At 42.4% G+C, this 17675-nt stretch overlaps 1 protein-coding gene across 1 annotated transcript in view; it reads right to left on the bottom strand.

The window, feature by feature from the left end:
• The window catches only part of LOC126416294 (dipeptidase 1-like), a 306787-nt gene that overhangs the window by 191836 nt on the left and 97276 nt on the right, over window positions 1-17675 (bottom strand). The window contains exon 5 of the mRNA XM_050083947.1: window positions 10093-10243. Within this exon, the coding sequence (XP_049939904.1) occupies window positions 10093-10243 (151 nt within the window). The remainder of the gene's footprint in view (window positions 1-10092; window positions 10244-17675) is intronic.

Genomic DNA, 17675 nt, shown 5'->3' on the forward strand with positions numbered 1-17675 from the left:
CAGCTGTGGCTACATTGGTTTGTAGGAAGCTAGGTGTTACGTATTTTTTAACGCAACTGTTGCATCTTATGTATCAAGAATTTCAAGATACTTGTGTGCTCTAGCAAATCGAGTGTGAGATCTTTATAAATTGCCAAAATTGGATATTACGAAATTTCTAAATGGTATTGGTGGATGTAATTATGTCAACGCCCACCAGTGATTCTAAACTGCGGGGTTCTGACATTTAAAAGTAACTGCTTGCTAATGGTGTGTTCTTCATCCGTTTCAATTTTGTACAGTATGAATTATAGACTATTTTGCAGTCTACTGTGGGATTGCGTGAACTAAATCCAATTGGTAAAGAGCTGACAACGTTATCTCGAACACTGAAAACATTGTCTTTTGAAACTGTTAAGTTTTCAGAATATCCATGCTGCCGATGCTACAATGGTTCCGTGTATTACTTTCGGTGATGGTTAAAATGCATGTGATATGTTATAACATAGCTAGGGCGTAAGTCTTGACAAAGAAAGCCATCTGTATCCTGTCGTTACTTTTCGTAAAGCCATCCTAAGTGGTCTACCTTCCTTTATCTTAATTTGATAGTTTATGAGAGAGCTTCTTCCTTCTGGCCTACCCATTGGGAGACCGTGCGGCGAACCCGAAAACATTCTGTTCCCATGTAAATTTGTGAAGCTGGTTAAAGGTTCATATCCAGTCACTCTCTGACCAGTCTGATGTGGCAATAGAAGATAGCGAAAGGGAAGCTTTAAATTTTGCTTTTAAAACCAATTCATGGAGATGGATCGTACAAACATACCGTCGTTTGACCTTCGCACATACACCTGCATGGAGTACGTAGCAATAGGGGTCCCTGGCGTAGAGGAGAAAGTGTTGAAATTGAAGACCAGTTCGGTTTTACAGATAATACTCTACGGAAATGGCCACTTACTTAGCTTGAATAAAAAGTTTTCGGGTTTCCAACCGCGTCAAGTAATTAAAATTACATCAGTATTCCCCCAAGCACTCCTTGGCCATTCTCAACATTCTCAAGTGGTATGACTGCCAGTGGGCTGCTGGTATGCCCCTTACATACACTGTCGGTTGTGACGTCACTGGTGCCCGCGGCCATGCCATATACGTGCTTATCTTGCTCACCGTTCGATGCGCCTGCTTCGACGGCGCTGTCGCTGAATACAAGCGGTGGTGAGCTTCAGGCCACCATCTCTATTTAGGATGTTATTAGTGACTTTCATTTCAATGGCAAATTTAATTAAAAATTCCAGAGGCTGCTGAGCGAGTCATGACGGGTGTTTCATCAAATTGTATCCGGCGTCCGTTATCTAAAGCTTGCTCAGCTTTTTCGAGGGTAGCTCCGTCTGTTGCAGACCTCTTCATGGAGAATTTTGAGGATATTGTCTTAGAGACGACGCCATCAAAGGCTAGTTATTTCTTTAGATACGTTGAAGACAAAGATACGTTGAAGACGCGTTCGTCATTTGGCCCCACGGAGTTGAAAAACTTGACGAGTTCTTCAAACACCTCAGCGGCATTAACAGTAACATCCAGTTTACCATGGAGGAAAAAAATAAAATAAAAAAGTGAAAAAAGATGATGCAGTGTCCTTCCTCGAAGTTCTCGTCCGCGAAGTGCCTTGGCCACAGCGCCTATGTAAAACCCACCCACACCTTTCTGAACTTGCACGCCATCAGGCATCATCACACGGCACAGAAACGCACTGTTCTACAAACATTGGTGAGTCGTTCGAGAATGATATCAGACAGTGAAAATCCACTCCAAGGGCTGAGGAACCTACGTAAGGTCTTCAGGAACAGCGGCTATAGCGTCGATCAAATAAATAGAGTGATTTCAAGCAAGACTCACAATAACAACACTGACGAGGAGCAGGGAAAGGAACTTGCTTTTTTGCCGTTCTATGGATCCGTGTCGGACAAGGTAAACTTCTTGCTGAAACGACACACGACCAAATCGAGGTTCAGGCCTCCGACTACTGAGGCCAGTTAAAGGCGCAGCAGGTCTCAGAACACCGGGGGTCTACAAGATACCTTGCGAGTGCGGCCAGTCGTACGTCGGACAAACAATACGTTCTGTGGAACAACGCAGGAAGGAACATGAGAGGTTTTATCGCCTACAATATCTCCATAAATCTGCTTCAGTTATAAAACGGACACCGGATAAAATTTGACGAAGCATCCGTGGTGGCTCGCACACACGGCTTCTGGGATTGTGTAATTAAAAGATTCATTGAAGTAAAAATCATCGAGACACCCTAAACAGAGACGGTGGCCTGCAGTTCAGAGCGGCGTGGGATCCAGCGATCGCGCGGTTGAAGCGGGTGCATCGATCGCCGAGTCAACATAAGTCCATATATGGCGATGCCGCGGGCACCAGTGACGTCACAGCCAGCTGGTACTTTATATAAGGGGAGTGCTAACAGCCCACTGGTAGTAATACCATTTGAAAATGGCCAAGAAGTGCTTGACCGAAAGCTCGTATACTTTTAATTACCTGACGCGGTTGGAAAACCGATAACTTTTTATTCAGGGCTACCGCCGCGAGATTCTGCATTATTACACTTCCTTAGTTTGATTTTATTAAAATATCTCGCCTAGCACAAAGTCACAAGAGACTGTAAAGAAGCGTCAGTGACTCCTGTATGGAAAAAGATTGAAAGAATAGACCCGCAAAATTACGGACCAATATCCTTAAAATTCTTCAACATATTCTCAGTTTGAGACGGTAAAGTTTCTGTCCACAAATCGGCACGCATTCCGAAAGGATCGCTAGTGCGAAACTCAGACACCCCTTTTCTCGGAGGAGATCCTGCGAATCATGGATGAAGGTCAATAGGTAGATGCCATATTCATAGACTTTCGGAAAGCGTTTGGTTGGTTGACTGGCTGATTTTGGGGGAGGGGAGCAAACAGCGAGGTCATCGGTCCCATCGGAGTAGGAAAGAATAGGGAAGGTACTCGGCCGTGCTCTTTAAAATGAATCATCCCGGAATTTGCCTGAAGCGACTTAGGGGAGAAGGTACTCGGCCGTGCTCTTTAAAATGAATCATCCCGGAATTTGCCTGAAGCGACTTAGGGGAATCACGGAAGACCTAAATCAAGATGGCCGGACGCTCGTTTGAACCGTCGTCCTCCCGAATGCGAGTTCAGTGTGCTAACCACTGCGCCACCTCGCTCGGTGAAAGCGTTTGACACCATGCCCCACTGCAGACTGGTAACGAAGATCGGCGATTACTGATTCTGTTCCTAGGTATGTGAATGACTATAAGACTTCTTAATTAATAGAATCCAGTTTGTTGTTTTTGGCGGCGAGTGCTCACAAGAGACAAGGGTATCGTCAGGAGTTCTTCTGGGAAGTGTGATAGGATCGTTGTTATTTTCAATATACATAAATGGTTGAAATGGCTCTGAGCACTGTGGGACTTAACATCTGAGGTCATCAGTCCTCTAGAACTTAGAACTACTTAAACCTAACTAACCTAAGGACATCACACACATCAACGTCCGAGGCAGGATTCGAACCAGCGACCGTAGCGGTCGCGCGGTTCCAGACTGAAGCACCTAGAACTGGTCGGCCACATCGGTCTGCAATATACATAAATGATCTGGCGGATAGTGTGAGAAGCAATCTACAGCTCTTTGCTCATGGTGCTGTGGTGCGCGGTAAGGTGCGTCATTTCTTTAAAAAAATTATTAATGGTTTTTGGCTATTGTCCGTACAGCTAGCCTCATACAATAAAAACAACATTTATCTTTGGCATCCATTTAAACTGAACTTAAGTAAACGATCTAAATAACACATTACATCGTAAAAAACTCCATACTCTTATTTGACCCTCTGTCATTAAATCATATACGAGCTTATAGACGTTTGTCTTCTCTTGGTAAAAGGGTTTTAATGTTTGCAGACAATTCATTTCCAGAAGTCACCAGATGCTGTTATAGTTTAGTGGTTTCTGGAAAGCTTCTGTGGCAGTCGAAGAAAATGTGATTAATATCTCCCTCACTGTCGCATTCACGTGGAGAAAATGTAACTCTGTAGAGTGACAATATGAGTGTGCTAGATGACTTAGGTAAAATTTCTAGTTAGTGTGATAATGGCAGCTTGCCTTAAATGTAGAAAAATGTAACTTAATGTTGAGGAGTAGTAAAAGCAATAGTGTAATTTTCGAATCCAGCACTAGTAGTGTGCTGTTTGAGACAGTCACACCTATACAATATCTAGGCGTAAAATTGCAAAGTGATATGAAATGGAACGATGACATAAAGACGGTGGTAGGGAGGCCGATCGGACGACCTCGGTTTGTTTGGAGAATTTTAGGATATGTGTACCTCACTTATGGAAGAAACCGCTAATAGAACAATAGTGTGACCCATTCTTGAATACTGTTCGAGTCTTTGGAATCCCCACCAGGTAATATTCAACAAAGACATCGAAGCAATTCAGACGGGTGTTTCTAGATTTATTACCGGGATTTTCCATCAGCACGCGAATATTACGGAGATGCTTCGTGAACTCAAATGGGAATCCCTGGAGGGAAGTCGACGTTCCTTTCGCGAAAGACTATTGAGAAAATTTAGATGACCGGCATTTGATGGTGACTGTATAACAGCACAACTCTGTGGATGATCATACATTTTCCACGTGTTTTTCGAAGCTTATTACATTATTTGTGCTGAATATCATTCTTGTAAATATGTTGTCAAGCTACAAATGCTATTTGTTATTTAAGAAAGAAAATATGCATAGAATTTTAACATTTGTAAGTAGACACGCTGGCCTATTCAGGGCATATACATTGTCAATGAGTGTTGGTTCAAATGGCTCTGAGCACTATGGGACTTAACATCCGAGGACATCAGTCCCCTAGAACTTAGAACTAGTTAAACCTAACTAACCTAAGGACATCACACACATCCATGCCCGAGGCAGGATTCGAACCTGCGACCGTAGCGGTCGCGCGGTTCCAGACTGAAGCGCCTAGAACCACTTGGCCACAACGGCCGGCGTCAAAGAATGTAATAACTGTAAACGCATAATCGCTGGACGTGCGAGCGCGCCAAACAATTAGTAGTTTCGAGTCGCGAGGAGACGATTGGTGTCGTTGGTTGTGTGTATTCACCGGTGTGGCTATCACAAGGGCAGAGATAAAAAGTCTGTTTCCGAAATGCGGAGCAGTGAAAACTGAAATTGTTGGTTTGGCGTACGTTTAATATGGGAAAGCTATGGTATTTATTGGTCACAGTACAAATGCAGCAAGGGTAATACACATACCATCATGAGTACTGTGGGCATTTGTTATTGGCTACGGTATGGCAGGAAGATCAACCTATGCCCTATTTTACCGCTAAATGAAGCCACTCGACAAACCAACGGCATAATAAATTGAAGTAAGATCTAGAAATTTTATAACTAGAAGTGTAATAGGCTGACCAGCTTAGTTGGAATTTTATTGCTTAAATAACATTTTTTTCGTGCATTTTGTCACGTAAATAATTTTCCTAAGTCATCATCCAAGTAATATCTATCCTATCCCTATGTACAAATCGAGATAATAAGAAAATGAAGTGAACATTAATTTATTAGATTAACGAAACATAATTTTTACAAATAGAATCTTTGGCTGTAGGATGAACAATGTCAGAAATAGAATGTTGCAAAAGCCAGTATTAATTCATTTGCTAAAAACAGAGTAACTTTCATAATAAAAAGTTGATAGTAAAACTTTACGTAACTTGGACACTGAATTTAATTTTCAAAGCACAGTTGTAATTTATAGCTCGTGGCATATTTTATAACTTATATTACAAAGAAATATGAGAGTAACTGATAGGTGAATGACAGTCATTACCAATGAGTAAACTCAATCTTTCTGCTTGCTACGATTACGACAGTATTACGGTGAGTAGCGTAACAAATAGTTTCTGTCCACAGCCAGTAAAAAATCTTACTTTAATTGATCTTTGAAAATCAATATAATATATTGTATGTGTTTGCTGTTGGATTATTATTTGACTACTGTGACATGTGTGGTATGAAGTACTTGAATGTGTGCGTTCCGTACTGTTCCTACGTTATGGCGCCAATAACTATTCTTACGTAAAATTGCTTTCGAGTATAAAGTTCAGTTTCAATTTAATTCTTCTTCTTCCGCAGAGGAACTGGCGACCGTTGGTTATTTTCATTAATGACATACTTTGAAAACTTTTTTTCTGAACATTGCACTAACTACTGTTAGTCAAAAATTAGTTTACGTAATAAAAATATATAAAGTTAACCGAACTAGATTCTTAATCGTCCATTCTAAAATACTGAGCAGTGGCGATTCGGTTATAACTTAATCTACTTCTCTCGGTTTTGCATTACTCTTCGGAGTAGATGCCTTTCCCCCATAGATTAGGGGCTTGAGGTACACGGTCATATAGAAAAGCCTAATTAGCCTGAGAGGTAGGAGGGTTATAACTGCAGAACTATGGTACTGCCGCTAATGTACATTTCGCGTAAGGCCCACGAAAGTGATACAAGATAAATTAGGGCTGGCTAGGGGGTATACAGGGTGTCCCAGCTATCTTGTCCACCCAAAATATCTCTGGAACAATAACGGCTATTGGAAAACGACTTTCACCGATATCAATGCAGGGCTGGGGACCATGAATGTACATATTTGGAAACATTCTAAAACGAAAGCGTATGTGTTTTTTAACACAAACTTACGTTTTTTTAAATGGACCTCCTGTATTTTTTCTTCAGCAATCCATAGCATGACAAAGCACATACACAATGGCGTTGATTGCATCGCAATATTCCCATTACATCCCGAGATATTGAGACGCGAATTTGACGCTTGAAACACCCGACATGCGCTGCTCGCGCACGTCCTGAGGCTCTGGCGTGAACCCCATGCTGCCCGTAATCGCGATGTGATTGACATGTGTAATCATACCTCCATACTTATCAAGAGGTCCGAGACGAATAATACAGTCTGCTGCCATCCTGCATTAACGTCGTACATTCCAGCAGGTATTTATCCCACAGGCTAGGGGTGATGCGGTTCTGTAACATATCTGTGTACCGCAACGTTAGTCACAAAGTTAACTTCGCTTATCGTTAATCCGTTACTAAAAAAGTAATGTCGTTCAACGTTAAAACTTTACTTTACTGTAGATCTAGCGCAAGTGACAGTTAATCATTCACTCGTAATAGTAAAAGTCATGTCGATGGTTTTAGTGGAACGAGCAAGTGGACTAAAAGCTTTACCGTTGTTTAGGTAAAAATGTTTTGATTTGGAAAGTTCAGGTAGAACATAGAAGATGAATGTAAACATGTTTAGCCAATTAGTTTTATTATCACATAATTATCAATGTTATGTTTATCTAATGCGTTAAATGACAAATTGTAGCAAACAAATGTTTCTTAACATCACTGGGTAAAATGGCCCTTTGTAGAAACTTCCACTGTGATACCAGCCCTACATACTAAACATAGCGTTCACATCTCATGCTCAAAGTGATGCCCATTGGCTTGCATACATAGGGTCACTCTGCGGATGAAGGATGCCCTACTTCGTGCTACTGTTTCCTCTTTGATGGCTGTACAAGCATCAATAATGCGGTGCTTCATGTCCTCTGGTGTTGTTGGTTCATGCTGGTAAACAACATCATTCACTGCTCCCCAAATATGTACATTCATAGGCCCCAGCCCTACACTGATACCGGTGAAAGTCGTTTTCCAATAGCTGTTATTGTTTCAGAGATATTTTGGGTGGACAAGATAGCTGGGACACCCTGTATAGATAGTCGTTTTTCTCTGGCTCTATTCACGATTGGAACAGGAAAGGAAACACCTAGTACCTGACGGCATGCACCCCACGGTAGTTTGCGAGGTATGCAGGTATGCAGGTGGATGCTGAAGTTTTGTAATGGGTCTGTGGTTTTACTCAGCTTGGATTTTTATAAGGTCAACCTAGCCCCACTGTCCTATTCGTAAGCAACTGTGGTCTTCTCTGTCACATCCATCCATTACTGGCTGTTTCTTAATGCACATATATCATTCAGAGAAGAGCGTTTCACTGTCTTCAGTCCTCTAAGAAGGAAGCTCGGTAGCGCAGTGTGTATCTTTCTAACAAACGGTTGCTAGCACGTAAAACGGCGAGGGGCATGATAGACTATCCTGTCTCAGCAGAAATTTATTTAGGGTGTAAAGATTGCTCAAATTTCACACAGGTTTAGGTTTGCTCACTAAGTCATTAACAAACCTCAGTAAGAGGTACTGATGTTCAGCTGTATCACAGAGCCCTTCATAGTCTACATTTGTTGTTTCTATCCCTATCTCTGAATCTTGATTTAAATGAATATATCCCTTTAAGCTGCAAGAGTGCTCACATCGACCTGCCGGATATCAGCGTGCTTTAACAGAGAGCGATAATATGGGAGTGCTTTTAGCCTGCTGATGAGGGGTTTTGTACAAATTTTCAATTTTATATTAACTTAAATTTACGAGACGGTCCGATTGCTGGATGTGAGCAGCATGGAAGGTGTGATTTGTCAGGGTTGATTTAAAGTCGTACATTTAAAGAAAAGTCAACGTTTACTCCAGATTTGGGTCACAACGCAACCCTCCAGGATGGATATTCTTACACCATAGGCAATAATACTCGTATTTTCCAAAGAATTATTAAGTGACTCTTTGAAAATAGACTCTCCTTCAATTTTGAAAAACACATCCTACATTCAATTCTGTACAGCAAATAGTCATTCCAACAAACGATGTGGAACATGAGCAGGAGTCAGTAAGGAGGGTAGAGTGTAAACACATTGATGAAAACTTGAACTAGAATAAGCATATTACTGAGCTCAAACAATTAAGTGCAGCCGCTTTCGCTCTCCGTGTAATTGCTAATCTCCTCGTATATTTTGCGTATTTCCACACAATAAAGGATTTCTGTGGTAACTCGTCACATAGAACGAAGGTATTGATTGTACAAATGCGAACAGTAAGAACAATATTTGGTGTAGGTACTTCTTAAAGGAACTAGGCATTTTAACTACACCGTCACAATACACACATTCCGTAAAGGAATTCGTCGTAAATAATCCACCACAATTTGAGAGGAACAGTGATGTAAGCACTTACAGCACTCCAGGGAAAATGGACCTCCATTACCCATCTCTAAAGGTGTCAGTACCCCGGAAAGGAGTTTGAGCAAAATGCAGCAAAGAAAAGTTTTGATTTGTCCAATAACATAAAATGTCTGACAGGAAGCAAAGCAATTTTTAAATCTAAGTTACAATCGTTTTTCCTGGACAGCTACTTTCATTCCATTGAATAATTTCTACTTATAAACTGCTAGGCAGTAAAAAATGTGTAGTTGCATGTGTTCATTAACGTTTAACTCATATGCTGTAAACTAACTCGTTCCACATCGTTTGATAAAAGGATCGTTCAAGTGATATATGGAACAAGTAACTGACTAACAAACAAGGTAGGCGGCCGAAAGTTAATAGATGTCAAAAAGTGACAGTGGTGTTGCACTAAGCGAAAACTGAATATTAGAGACAAGGGCAGACGCATGTTACAAGAGAGGGGGCCAGTTTACAGAAATAGAAGAGAGCAGCGGGAGGTGGTTTGAACCATCTGCCCTGTAAGAGATCTAAAACGCAAAAGAATGTATTTCAGAAGTGTGTCTTTGCAGGCAGGTATGAGAGGCAGTCACATGGCGTCCCTCCCATGCCTCCTAACCGATTTTAAAAGATTGCTTGGCTAGGCTGGTTCTTAGTGCAGGCTCTGCACTGCCCTTGGACTTTGGTCCATTTATCCAGTACGCATATAGCGACACGTATTTATTAGGTGCCAACAGCAGGGTCCCATGCTGAATCTGATACGAAATCTGCATTTACTCTCTGTGAATTTAGACGTTGGTTTGCATGAACTATCTGATACCCCATCGCCGTTTATGCCATTAAGTTCAGTTCAAAGAGGATCAAGCTAGTTTCCTCGCTCTCGCACCGAAGAGAATCGATCTTCTGAAACTATACCAGGACGAGTCGTCAGCGAGTTCTTTGTTGATGTACTCACCATGGTGTGTTGCAAGTGTGCGTCAGCGTCAGATAGCGGACTCCCAGCTCTTGGTAGACACGCAGAATGCCCAGGCTGGAGTCGATCGAGTGACCTCCCTCTACCGCGATCAGGCTACCGATCTTGCCTGCCGCGAAAGCCTCTCCAATGCCTGCAACATTCATGTAACGTTAGCTGCACGTCATGGAGCAGTTGCTCTTCACATCAACCAAGAGCAGTTAGTGCTCCATGCTACCAGCTCCAGCAGTCAACAAGAGTATCTATTTCCAGAATGAGATTTTCATTCTGCAGCGGAGTGTGCGCTGATATGAAACTTCCTGGCAGATTAAAACTGTGTGCCAGACCGAGATTCGAACTCAGGACCTTTGCCTTCGCGGGCAAGTGCTTGGGCAGCTCAGTTGGTAGAGCACTTGCCCGCGAAGGCAAAGGTCCCGCGTTCGAGTCTCGGTCCGGCACACAGTTTTAATCTGCCAGGAAGTTTCAAGGGTATCTATTCTTTTACTTGTATTACAGCTACATATAATTTTCTACTGTTGTGTTTACCTTAATGCGACGTCGTAGCTTTCATGTTACTCCTTTTACAGAGTATGTAACGGTCTGAGGAGGGTCAGACAACGATGTAAACAAGTCACCGTTTTCAAAATAAAATATTTTTGCTGTCTTGACAGTTCTTTTCAACTATTTTTAGTAGTATTTTAGGACCGCTAATATTTACTGAAACTATGTTTCAAAAATTAAAAATACGTACTTAATCGTTAGCAAAACAACTGAAACGAAAACGGTCACATGTTTTGTGAAACTATTTGTCTAAAATTAAGAAATGAAACACATCAAACAAACGTTTACGCGCCTTTGATTCTAGAAATCATGTACAGCAACTGAGTTGGTCATGCGTTAGTGATGTAATGTGATCACTGACAAGAAACCCTTTGAGCGCAAGGTCGTAACTTCAATTTTAGTAAGGCACATTTGGAAGTGTTGTGTTAAAATTTATGACAGGAAAAAATTTATATGCTAATGACTCAACATGTCCATTAGGAGGGTGACAGGATACGAGCGTCCAGAAGGTGCAGAGATCAACCTTCTATTGGATATACATACAGGGTGACAATTACTGAACTATATAACATAAAATCGACATACCTTCTGAAGCATTTGCGATAGGACGTTCAAACTGCACGGTTGGCCGCAAAGCATGGTCAGAATTAGTGTGCAAAAGCGCACGTACCTTGTTGATGTCGGCCGTTGGCACGTGAAAATGTCACGGTACAGCGTGCCTGAGCGTATAGCACTTGTGAAGGCTTACTATGAGAATAATAACAGCCCAACAGCTGTTCAAAAGAAATTTGCGACCGAGTTCAAGCTGAAGACAACCGTTTCAAGTATGCTAGCAATCAAGAATTTGATTCACAAGTTTGATAGATAGAGTATTATTCGCGATGACAGTGTTGGCAATGAAGGTCATCTAAAAAGGCTGAAAACGCCTGAAAACATCGAGAAGACAACGCGCTGTGTCTCATACCAGACCCAGGAAATTGATCGGACGAGCTTCACAACGGGTGGGGATCACCTGGGAGACACTGCTACAAATTACTGTCGAAGACATGCATCTATTCTCATACAAAATTTAAACCCATCAGCCATTAAGCCCCAGGGCCATGGAACAGCGGTTGTGTTTCGCCAACACTATTGTCCACAGCGACGAAGCCCTCTTCCGTCTGGATGGGTTCGTCAGTAAGCAAAATTGGCGCATTTGGGTGACTGGGAATCCGCATTTCGTGACTGAGAAATCTTTTCATCATCAACGGGTGACTGTGTGGTGTGCAATGTTTAGTCACGGATTAATCGGTGCGTTATGACTTGATGGCACGGTGACTACCGAACGGTTCATGAAAGTTTTGGAAGGTGATTTCATCCGCATTATCCAAAGTCACCCTGATTTCGACAACATGTGGTTCATGCAAGACATACCTCGACCCAACGAAGCAGGAGTGTGTTTGATGTCCTGGAGGAGGATTTTGGGGGTCCGCATTCCTCTGGCATGGTCCTCGATTGGTCGCCATATTCTCCGGATCTGGTCACATACGACTCCTTTTTGTGGAGATATATGAAAGGCAAGGTGTACAACAACAACCTCAAAATCATTGCTGAACTGAAAACAGCCATTCAGGAGATCATCGACATCATCGATGGTCCCGACATTCCAGCGGATCACCCAGAATTTCCTGTGCCACGTCATCGCCAAAGACGGCATGCATATCGAACATGTAATCACCTAAATCCGAATATCTGCAGTGACATGGTGAATAAAGTGTACAATCCGTAGTTTGTAACTAATTTACTTTTTCATATATAATTGTCACCCTGTATTATACTTCAGAAAATGGACATCATCGACATTCAAGAAATGTTCAAAACAATTCACCTTGCACCTTGGACACCGGTTGAAAACTTGCGTGCCACAGTGATAACAATGGTTTGCACCATCAAGATCGAAGGCGAGCTTCTTGGATGTTACTAACTGTGCAGGGCGTTCAGCTAGGAACACACTTTCAAAGAATGCATATAGAATCATATTACTGTTACGGGGTGATAAGAACTGATGGAACGTGATGGCACGCAACCGAATGTTAAACAGCCTGTCGTGGAGCTTCTCTTTATGGCGCAGTTGCAGATAGAGTCATAATGCGTTTTATAAAAATCAAACTAAACTCCGTCCGAACAGGCCTGGGAAGGTCCAACGGTACCGACTGGCCGCCGTGTCATCCTCAGACCACAGGCGTCACTCGATGCGGATATGGAGGGGCATGTGATCAGCACACCGCTCTCCCGGCCGTATTCCAGTTTACGAGACCAGAAAAAATGGTTCAAATGGCTCTGAGCACTATGGGACTTAACTTCTGAGGTCATCTGTTCCCTAGAACTTAGAACTACTTAAACCTAACTAACCTAAGGACATCACACACATCCATGCCCGAGGCAGGATCCGAACCTGCGACCGCAGCGGTCGCGCGGTTCCAGATTGTAGCGCCTAGAACCGCTCGGCCAAGCCGGCTGGCTTACGAGACGAGAGCCGCTACTTCTCAATCAAGTAGCTCCTCAGTTTTCCTCACAAGGGCTGAGTGCACCCCGCTTGCAACAGCGCTCGGTAGGCCGGATGGTGCTAGTCCAGCCCGGCAGCGGTTAACTTCGGTGGTCTACCGGGAACCGGTGTTACCATTACGGCTAGGCCGTTGGCAAATGACTTTTATAGGCATGGAAAAAACAAATATCCAGCGACTAAATTTGTCCAGCGATTCCAGGTAGTATGAATTGCAATGCCACACACTTTTCAGGAGGGATAGTTGGATCAAAAACAATATGAGTTTTGTACGCAGACCAGGAATCAAGCAAAAGCAAGTTATTTCGAACAGCTATTGGCCCAAAGCCGCGCTCATATCATGATTGTAATTCTGTGTCTCCCATTTTCCCACTCTTACTTGCTGTGACGTAAATAACCCCTACTGCCCTTGCAAGATTAAGCACACGAGAAAGAATCATAGGGGAGAGAGCACCTCCAACTTCCCTTAGCACAATAAATAACTTTCCAGGCAGCTTACAACCTAAATTAATAGTATATGAATACCTTAAGGCGTTGATGTTAGTTGATCTTGATACAACTCTCTTGGTTCGTCTAATTTCGGGGCTTTTTTCATATACATTTCCTCTTGAAATCCCGATTGGTCGGAGTTGAAAACAAATTCCTTACTGAACGGTAGGATAAGTTTGTTTATCTCGTCTGCAAATTTTCTGGTCGATTCCACAGTTTTCTGTGCATCGTTACAATGAGGCTTTGTTTCCAATTTTGTTACCTTTTGTCTTCCAATTCGGTAGTACTTTGTGCACAGGGTTTCTCAAGTGCCTCATTATCACTGATACCAGTTCGGTATACAGGGAATAAATAAGTTTCGAATATTTCGAGAAGTGGTAATACGCACCAAAACAAGTAGAAAAGTTTCTAGTAAACATGGGTAAGCCGTTGAGTTAGTAAACTGTTCTGTCTGGCGCCACTTGCTCAAGGGGAGCATCGATTATCCCTTGCGGCCCCAATGCCAATATATCTATGAGGAAAAGTTGGTATCTATGGGTTGTGATGGGTTGTGTCCTTGGAAGGTCTATTCTTGTCGATATATGTACGGGGTCCCCTGGCGCGACAGAGGGAATTGGGAATTGGCGGTAGCGTAGCGACAAGAGGTGATCACGAGGTCCGAGCGGTCGAAGCTACGAGCTGCGCAACGAGGGCCTCCGCAGAGTGAAGATACCGGAGTACTTCACCGGGGTCAGCCTCGACTAGAAGCAGCAGGCCGACATCCCGTCGGTCCGTTGGCAACCGTGGATCCATGGAACTGTTTGCTGATGGAGGGGAGTAACATTCTGTATTCCTCGCGGTGATTTGTGTCATTGCCTACCTGCGCTCCCTATTTTTATCTGGTTTGTACCCGACCCTCAGAGTTTCACTCGGTTGGCTCTTTGATCGTAAATATAGGCCGTAGAATTGTACTAAGACACCAGTTGTTTAAAGATTGGTCCCGCTATTACGAGGGTTGGAACTTAATAGTGGCAACTATTTATTTACAGCTCGTACAAAATACGAGGGGCGTTCAGAAAGTAAGCTCCGATCGGTCGCGAAATGGAAACGACTATGAAAATCCGATAAAGCTTTGCACAGATGTGTTGGGTAGTGTCTCTAGTATAACCCCAGTTAGCATCACGTCGCTCTTCTCATTTCTGAGCTCACAGGGAGTGCGTAAAGATGTCTAGAAAATAGTGTCTGCCGCCAAGTACGAGGGCCTGGTGAGAAATTTCGCCTGAAGCTATGCAGCTAACATTACATAACTGTCGTGCTGTTTCTTCTTCAAGACAATTCTCAGCCGCATTCTGCAGGGGCAATGAAGATGCTCCTGCATCGTTTTCAAATGGAAATGTGAGATTACCCACAATACAGTCCGCAATTGTCTCCCCCTGAGTTTCATCTCTGCTCACATGAACCGCTGTCTTTGAAAACAACATTTTGACACAGACAACGAGGCCAGCGTGGAGAATTGGCGGAAAGCACTGGCGGCTGCCTTCTATGATGAGGCTATTGAAAAGTTGGTACAACGCTATGACAAAAGTCTAAGTCAGAACGGCGACTACGAAGAGAAGTAGCTGAAAGGTGTAGCTAATTGCTACAAGTAAAACATTTCTGATGTTCACTGTGGTTTCAATTTGGCAATCAATCGGAGCTTACTTTCTGAACAGGCCTCGTAGATAAGGCTTTCAAAGTTTTACTGACCTTCAAAATAGTCGCCAGCATTGTGTATAAACCGTTGCTAGCGATGTGGAAGTCGTACGATACTGTTAGCAGTGCCAGTTGTGTTGACAGTTCGAGCGGCGTGGTCTATTGCCCGACGAATTTGTAGCAGTTCTGAAGCGAATTTCGTAAAGTGTTTCCTTCAGTTTAGAAATCGAGTTGAATTCACGAGGGCTAAATTCAGGGGAGTGCAGTAGCTGGTATAACACTTAGCAGCCCCATCAGTCAAACAAATCAGTAACATTAAATCAAGCAACAAGTTTACTGTTACCAATCACAAAATTGAATGTTTTTACTGTGACTGCTTCTACATAGGCCAGACAGGCAGATCATTTGAGATTAGATTCAAGGAACACATGGCAGCACTAAAAAACAAAAGATACCACACACCAGCAATAGCTACCCACCTGCATGAAACAAAACACCATGTTAACAACACAAGTATCAGCATCCTGCAGATCCAAACAAAAACTAGACATACTTGAAACACTCCAAATATACAAACAACCTGAATCCATCTTAAACGGTGACTAGTAACAGTAAACTTGTTGTTTCATTTAATGTCAATAACAGTCACGGTAAAGCCTAACCTAAAATGTTCGCATTTAAAATCAGTAACAGCTTGCACTGTACGTGCTTCAGTATTGTCCTGCAAAATGATGGATAGGTCCTGCAGAAAGTGTCATCACTTCTGTCTCTATGCTGTTCATTTTTGGAGCACAACCTACGACCAGCTTAGACAGTTGTTCCAACCATCGTATACTACCTTTCATTGTTATTATTTTCTGGTTTGTACCCGACCCTCAGAGTTTTGCTCGGTCGGCTCTTTAGTCGTAAATATAGGCCGTAGTGTTATACTAAGACACTAGTTGTCGTTTGAAAATTTGTCCCGCTATTGTATTGCCTTTCCTTTCTGGTTTATACCCTATGATTAATATTCTAATGAATCAGTTCCTGGTCGTAAATACAGCCGGAACAATTGTAGTAAGGCACAGGTTGCCGTTAAACAAAACATGGACCTTGTGGTTAGATTTAGATGTTAACCGGTTCAATGCTTTGATTGTAATTGTAATCTGAACAACCTGTTGTACTAAGCTGTATGTTGCTGTATTTGAAAGACCGGGTCATTATTGGTGTATGTTATCTGGATCTTGTGGTTCTGCCGAGAGAGTTCTCATGCAATAAGTGTTCACAAGTAATGTTTTAAGATGTTTCTTGAGAGCGGTCTTACTAACTGACAATCAGTTTAACTTTGAAAATATTAACAGCCAACTGTCACGGGGGCTTTAGTCAATTGTCAAAAGGGACGGGTTGGGAGCCAGTCGCACCTTGGTTGCCGATTGAAATTAAGAGGTTGGAGGCTTTGAAGTAAGGCTTGTCATTGTCGTTTTGTTTCCGAGTCTGTTTAACCTTTAAGCATAGGTGCGCATCTTAACCCCGAACCTTTCGACATACGTATTTCAAATTAAAGGTTACGTCATATGTTTTGAGTAATTGAATCACTTGTCATCAATGGTGTATATAGTTTTCATGTGTTGCAGAATGGCATTTAATAAGAGAGACTGTGTCGAGTGTGGAAGTAAACACCGCTGTTTCACCCGACAACGGGCGGGCTGCTGGGACGGCCGTCTTGTAATTATTGTCATTGTTTGCTGTTTTGATTTCTTTTGCAAAAGCCTATTCATCCTAAGAGTTAAAGTCAAAAGAAGTTTGCAAATTTGTTCATTTTGTAAAATAACAAAACATTTATGGTTATATATCGTTAAATAAACAGGTTGTGTGAAAAGAAAGTTATACTGGTGGGTCCTCCCTACCACGTTTTCCTTAATTCCAGTGAGCACTCACGTCTTAATGGGCTCTACAATGCTCACTTTAAGGGCTATGAACACTTGAGCATCACTGGTACTATGAAACACATCTCTTCTATTGAACAAGTGCTCATAGCTCTTAAGGTATGCGTTTATAGTCCATGTGTACTTGATAGCATTTCGGGTTTTGGTCCATGCTACCTCCTCCCAAAATATGGAAAGCAAATAGCTTGTAGTAGAAGGGATGTGTTTCACAGTATCGAAGATGAACGAGTGCTCGTACCTCTTAAAGTACACATTTTAGAGCCCATGTTTAATACACATTTTAGATTCTTGTCTTTGTTGGTATTACCACGTCTCAGACTATTCTACCCCATTTTAAGATCATGTACACCGAGAATGGTATCAGCGACCATGAAACAGTTGTAGCAACAATGACTACC

The sequence above is a fragment of the Schistocerca serialis genome, chromosome 8 (genome assembly GCF_023864345.2).
Source record: "Schistocerca serialis cubense isolate TAMUIC-IGC-003099 chromosome 8, iqSchSeri2.2, whole genome shotgun sequence".
Classification (NCBI taxonomy): Eukaryota; Metazoa; Arthropoda; class Insecta; order Orthoptera; family Acrididae; genus Schistocerca; species Schistocerca serialis.